This window comes from Pecten maximus, chromosome 2 (assembly GCF_902652985.1).
Source record: "Pecten maximus chromosome 2, xPecMax1.1, whole genome shotgun sequence".
Lineage (NCBI taxonomy): Eukaryota > Metazoa > Mollusca > Bivalvia > Pectinida > Pectinidae > Pecten > Pecten maximus.
Window position 1 is genome coordinate 40303791 of NC_047016.1, and position 7570 is coordinate 40311360.

The 7570-nt window shown below is 35.8% G+C and overlaps 1 protein-coding gene across 1 annotated transcript; it reads right to left on the bottom strand.

Moving 5' to 3' along the window:
- Positions 1-1701: 1701 nt before the first annotated feature.
- Positions 1702-3828, bottom strand: LOC117343041. Its single transcript, XM_033905359.1, has one exon. The coding sequence runs from the start codon at positions 3826-3828 to the stop codon at positions 1702-1704; it is 2127 nt and encodes a 708-aa protein (XP_033761250.1).
- Between the last annotated feature and the right edge of the window lie 3742 nt (positions 3829-7570).

Sequence of the window (7570 nt, forward strand, 5' to 3'; positions counted from 1 at the left end):
CGTAAATAGAGCACGCAAAATATAGAGAAAGTTTTCATTTACTTCTTGTCAGATGTAGTCATTTCATATTATTTGAAAAAATACCGTTATTTGGAAGATACATTGACTTATCTATCTGTTTGAAGTTTTGGAAAATCTGAAGTGATTTATTTTCAGCATTCAGTATTTCAAAACCTGAAGATATGAAAGAAAAGAAACTATTTCACTACATAATGATACAGATATATTGTATCAACCAAAACAAATTGTACACTTGTCGTCCAAACTGACTAGATTATTAAAAAGAAGCAGCACTTTCATGCGATACAATTGTATATAATTATGAAACTATATGAAGACAATGGATATGAGTTTACAACAAAAAATATTGAATGAAATGATGGAGTAATCTTATATAGACAAACAAATTAAGCAAACAATACAATCATGAACTACTAATATAATCATGAACTACTGAAACATCTGACGATTATTTGTGTCCGCAACACGGAAATGATGGCAATTTCTTGTAATGAAATATGTTTAAACTAAACCAACAAATTATTAAGTTATAATTTTGGATTATTCCAAAAGTATAAGTATTTGGTTTTTAATATTCAACAACTTCTGTTATAAGTGTGACATCAAAATATTTACATGTACACACAAAATGCACTAATTTGACCTCCATTACCTTGACCTAGACCTTTGACCCCTGGAAAATGGTCAAAGTATTTGATGTTTAATATTGAACAACTTTTGTTATAGGTGGTATAGCAAGATATATATTATGCAGTAGTTTAAAAACTAAACGTATGAAAGAAAAGAGACTACTGTACTACGCATCTTCCAGTTACATGTATGCGCATGCGTAAACAAACGAATGTCTGGAAACCAGTCTAGCGAAAGCGACAAGGCTCGGTAGGGTAACATAAACAAAGCGAATGATCATTCACGCACTTCACTTAGGATACCAGCCAACGATAGCGACAAGGCTCGGCAGGGTCACATACACAAAGTGATACAAATTTTAGACTGGCGCGGTGACATTAAACAGATTCTGTCCACACACAGATAATACAGCAACAATATCCTTACACTCGCTTACACCATAAACATATGATAGCGACAACACTGGAAACGTCAGGCCACCCTCGGAAAATTAAACAGACCCTGTTGACCTCATCAACACGACATGCGCACTTCGTACTCTTGCCCAGTGCATCCGGCCAATTCCCTCTAATACTTACTGTGCGTGGACCTCAGGGTCCACGCAATAATGCTCATAGTAATATGAATCCAGAAAGTCTATAAACCTGAAAAAATACCTTCTCCTTTTTGTTATTTCAAACCATAAACCACTAAAATAAATAGATTATCCTAAAACTCAGCATCTTCTTTATTCCGAATCTTCTTGTAACACATGTGAATAGTCATAATGAGTCTTTTTGCAATATTTGTCATCGATGAAAGAGATGACGCTTACCATTCCAGAGCACTTAACCTTACACTCATAATACCTTTTTCTTTGTATCATTCTATATTTATTTTTCGTTCATTTTTTTTCTTGTTTTATTGACTTTACGTTAACAATACTTTTTACATGTTGGTAATCTTCTAATTTTGATATCTTTACTACTGCTGTCAATATCATTGTTGCATCACATTCAGTTTTTACAACTAACATACTCATCGTCATTATCAACAAAACGGCGCCCCATTTCAATCACGTGGCCGATTTACTCTGTTACTGACCAAAGTTGCGATATGAACCAGTGTTGAATATTTCACTGGCTTTTCTCTAAAAGCCCGACAGAGTACTGCAAAAGCCTTTTCGTACTCCTCTAGTTGGATGTGACAGTACGCCAGTAGGTTTAAGGCCACAGCTTTTTCTGATATGTTAGCCAGACTGCAGCACCACACCATATCGGCACGGGCCTTCAACTTCTCGATGTTTCGATCAAGCTTCATACTGCACCAGAATCGTAAGAAACACACGTATACGAGTGGGTCGACTAGGACAGTTCCTTTGTGTTGGCTTTGTATGAGAGGCTCTGTTATACTTATCAGAGGCGAATTGAGTTCAGTCTGGAGTGGTGTTGGAAGACTATCTCGTTCTATTTGCACAAAAATCATATCAGAGGTGAGAGGTGTTTTATCATCAGTAAAGGCTTTGAATACATTAAACATTAGCCTTGACACAAATACATCAGCTAATTCAAAAATATCTAGATTAATCATTTTTCTATAGGCTCTACATTTCTGAACCTCCAGGAACTTCATCAGCAAATCATTGCATCTGATGTAGTTCCTAGCCACCATTTGTAAGTGACAGGTGTTGGCGATACTATTTAAATCCTCTATATCTATATCATTGTCATCGGAGTCTTTCTTCCTGCAAATCTCTAGCAATCGCTCTGTGACGTCATGGACGCACTTTTGTATTATTTCCTTGTTTTCGAAGTATTCAAATTTGTTGATGACAGTATCGATCCGTTTTTGAACGGTTCTGCAGTACTTAGTTAATTCCTGTTTAGAATTAAAGCCTGATACTACCATTCTGAACACATAGTGTACACAAGCGTACATGACAGTTCCTTCTACTCTATTTTTCCTTTTCATCAACCCATCGGTGTTTTCGTAGGACGCTTTCTCTGGTCGCAATTCCCGTTGAAGTAACGGTGTTTTCAGCAAAAATTCCATTGGATTTCCCTTGGCCTCTAAACAAGTTTCCAACACCCTCTTCTTATCATCGGAAGAATATCTCCGGATGAGTAAGTTACAGGTCTTGATGAAGTAATGTGGACAGAAGTCATTCTGTATGAACGTGGTCAATCTGTCCAAACACGCTTTAACTGCCGTAAGAAGTTTGTGTGGCTGCCAAAGATCTGGAGGTGTTTCCTCAATAGTCCAGAAAAGTGTTGTCTTGATGATGTAGGAAGTGATAACGTTTGGTATTTTGACATCGAAAAATATTTTCTTCAGCTGTCGAAGCAAAATGAAACAACTGATATGATTTGCATTCATGTTGTGGACTAAGGCTTGTTCAATATGCGCAAAAGAAATCCTCCAGTCTAGACGTGTTTTATTGCATTCTTTACAGCCGACTGGAACTACATAACAGCCATTACGAATATGATGTTCAATGAATTCTTGCGATGGCCAACCGTTATTCCCATTACGTGATCCCCACTCGCTAGCAACGGACGGCCATTCAGGACACTTTATCCCTATGACAAAGTCAATCTCGTACAATGTACCTTTCCAGGGGCTCTGAAATAGCTGTCTGGCATTTGTACACGGTCCTGAATTAGTAATAAATAACTTCAGTGATTCCTTTGAGTGAAAGAACGGGAAAGGGTCAGCACGTTGCATCATCGAAGCAACCTGTTGGCTTAACGTATTTGATAAATAGTAAAATTTTGACGCCGAGTCATATTCCAATAATGACCCAATATCGGACACACCAAAACCAAAATATTTTTCCCTTCCCCGTTTTCTCATGATGAGCCGAACATACCCAGAATTTTTAGGACAAACTTGGATTTGAAACAGCCACGTTGTAATTGGAACATTATAGAGGTGATGTTCATACACTAGGGAATAATTGCTCACATCCATGATGTCCATGTCACTTTTGTCGACATTCAATAAGGCCAAACCTTCCGACATGCTACCAAGGAGCATTAGGTTACTCGCAAGTTCTTTATTGCTTGCAAGTGCAAAGAATACTCCAGCTAATAATGGAAATATGCCGGATACAATCTGCCACATCGGTACTTCGAAAGATGTAATATTCTCCAACGAAGCATGCAGATACCGACTATCCCTCTCGTCTTTGGTCGCCATTAGAGAAAACCTGAAGCAATATCGAACTAATTAGGAATTATTGAGCAAAAACATGGAATCAGAGCAAGAATTGTAATGCTTTCAGCGTTCTATGAACATACAATTCAAAATCAAATTATTTCAATCAACGAACCGTCTTTGAATACAAATAATAAACATTTTGGTTGGTGTTGATAAAATATTCCACAGAATTGCATTTAGTTTTGGAGAAGTTTCAATTAATGGAGATGCTAATTATTATAATTTAAATTATTTCAATCAACGAACCGTCTTTGAATACAAATAATAAACATTTTGGTTGGTGTTGATAAAATATTCCACAGAATTGCATTTAGTTTTGGAGAAGTTTCAATTAATGGAGATGCTAATTATTATAATTTAACAACGCTGTTAATTGCTAAAAATAACATTAAATAGTTATGACCTGACCCGGAACGTTTGAATGTTAAATATCAATATTATTCACAGAAAAAATTGAAATGAGTATTAATTATCAGAATTAACCGAGTGTTTGGCGTTATTTTTGACAAGCTTATCGGAACTGTATTTTGTATGAAACAGCATCGTAAAGTGTAAAGCGTCTGCTTGCAGCCTTATCACAACTCTCATCCGCCGTCCACGTGTTGTTGTTTACATACGTTTGGATTTGGTTCACACTACGATTGGAAAACAGGGTAAGAGAAAAATAATCATTCACCCCTTTTTGGGATGAGATAGGGGGATCTCAACCATCGGGGGAGGGGGGGGGGGGGGGGGGGGGGGGGGATTGTTAAGTCGGCATGCCTCGTGTTTAGGAATTTAACAATCTCCCCCCTCGGGTTGAGACCCCCTATCTCACCCCAAAAGGGATGAAAGATTCTATTAGTCTTGCATATCAGAACCTATGGATAATGCACCACTAAAACTCGTATAGACATGTGATATCGTATGTTAAAAGTATCAGATCAGATGGAGAGTACACTACCAAAACTCTGATCCTCCTCTCTCGTAACGACACCTGATATTGCATGCTACTCCGGGTATATTCCATATAACCAAATATTTATCATGATGAAACATTTTGGATGCTATACTTACCAGAATTGATGGAGAATAAAACACCAGATTATCTTCTTTTCCTACCCCTGATCCTGTTATGATTACGGTTCTTATTTCGGACGAAAGCTAGTGTCGATATATAAACGCTGTTCGACAACTGAATAATTCATTCATGGACACGTTTGCATGCTCATGTTCAGAATCACGTCATGTGATCTTATCGCAAATTTAAATAAAATTACACCGGGAGTGAAACATACCTGGAAATGTTTAGATATGCTGGGGAATAATTAATGACATAGCCTCAAAGAAGTAACGATCATTGCAGAAACAACTAACGTCGTCAACATATTGGATACTTTTACTGAGAAGCTGGTCTCGGTAAAGTTATACTTCCGGTTCTTTGTTTACGAATGTAGTATATAAAGAAATTGTACATAAATAAGGATTGGTTATAGATTATGTTTTTGACTTTGATATTCACATATTTGTTTCAATAATATATATAGAGTTTAGTCATACTTATCATATTTGTTTGTGAGGCAAGATTTACATACAGTATATGCACATATAATAATAATTGATGCACTTAGAAAATAAAGCATAAATCATAAACCGATCGAACCTGTTCTAGTTCCAAACTTCAATGGCTGCATTTTAGAATTAACCAGAGAATTCTGCAAACAAAAACGTTTTTATTCAAAATCTAAAAAAAAAAAAGAACAATATCACCCTGTAACAATTACACATTTATTATGGGATTGTGAATGTATATCAAATTTGATAGAACAATTAAGGATCCTATTATCACTTAAAACCTGAGTCTTAGATTCGATAAACAGGAATTCATCTTTGGCAAGCAAATGAATAAACTTACTAAGTTCAATCCAGATAGCATAGCATTACTCATTACAAAACAATATATTTACAAATCTAAATGCCTGGAATTCGGACTTAATATAAACAGTCTAAAAAATCATATTAATTTTGAGTTAAAAGCGCATAAAATTTTGATATCTTAAAGTAACATTAAAAACAAAATACATATTGACACACAAATACAGCAGTGGCTACAAATCTAAAACGATAATACACAATCGCATACCTAGGCTAATTGTGTCCTTTCTGTTTTCAGTTGTTTTGGTATACTTTTTGTTTGTCTGTCCCCCCCCCCCCCCTCTCTCTCTCTCTCTCTCTCTCTCTCTCTCTCTCTCTCTCTCTCTCTCTCTCTCCACCATACATATCATTCATTACTCAAATTTGTATAGACGTATTGTCATACTTACGTCAGCAGGTGTACCTACCCATGTGTGAGTACGTGCATGAAATAACATAATACATGTATATGTTAATATGTTACACAAGCTTTATTTAAACAAAATCGTACTTTCCTTTTAGAGCTTATCATTTAAAGGCGACGGCAAAAATAACTTTATAAGTAACAAATTTATGTTCATCTCATAGCGACACAAAGACATTCACATCTCTAACCATAGCAACAAGTACCTGCAGCTTAATGTTATGAAAAACAGAAGCAAAATACATGTATGCCAGAATTTGTGTTTTGTGACAAAATACTTATCTTCAAAGAGTGTTGTTTTTAACCTTACTACTCTTGAGTTTCTTTACAAGAACGTGATTCAAAATGCCAAGACAAACAATAAAAGAAGACGGGAAGACGTCTACCTGTTGCCGTCATATCTCATAGGCTTTTAACAACATTTTAATTCATGGTGTGTTTCGTAATTATATACATAATTTAATTTATTAGCATTTATTAGCATAAATAATGGACGCAGGCTTGTAGGTTATTTTTCCAATGATCATCTAACATTATATCAATTTTTATGACAGAATCAGCATTGACAACAATTGGTGGCAAGCTATTCCATAAATCAATAACTCGGTAACTGAAAAAAAATTTCCTTCCATCAAGACAACATCGCTTTTTGAATATTTTCTTATCGTGACCTCTGGTTCTACTCATCTTGTCCATTTGGAAAAAGTTTTTTTGTTATTTTACTATCGTATATGTTATTTACTATCTTAAAAATGTTAATCATATCTCCTCTGGTCCTACGGTGCTGTAGCGTTGGGAGATTTAACCGTTGTAGCCGTTCCGGGTACGATATATTTTTAAATCCAGGGATCAGTTTTGTTGCCCTTCTCTGCATATTTTCAATGAGTTCTATAATCTTTTACTTTTGATGGGTTCCAAACACTTGCAGCATACTCAAGGTGGGGTCTAACTAGAGCTTTAAATAGCATTTTAAACATCAGTTCGTCCAGATACACGAAAGATCTTCTTATTAGTCCAACTATACTGTTAGCTTTATTGACAATTAACTGTATGTGCGTTTTGAAGTTTAAATCCTCATCTATGGTGACACCAATGTCCTTTTCGTTCTTGACATGTTCCAGTTGGATTCTTTCTCCTCCCGATCCTTCCATATAATATTTTCGTTTTTGAGTTGCTTTAAGCGAAAGAACTTTACATTTATTAGGGTGGAATTTCAGTAGCCATTCGTCGGACCAATTTTGAAGATTATCCACTATTGCTTATTTGTCTGTATAATTTATACCAAATTATACAGACAAACATCGGCGGTTGGGACACTGGTATTTCTGGTAGATCGTTGATATATACAACAAATAATATTGGGCCCAATACACTTCCCTGGGGGATACCACCCATTACCGGGTA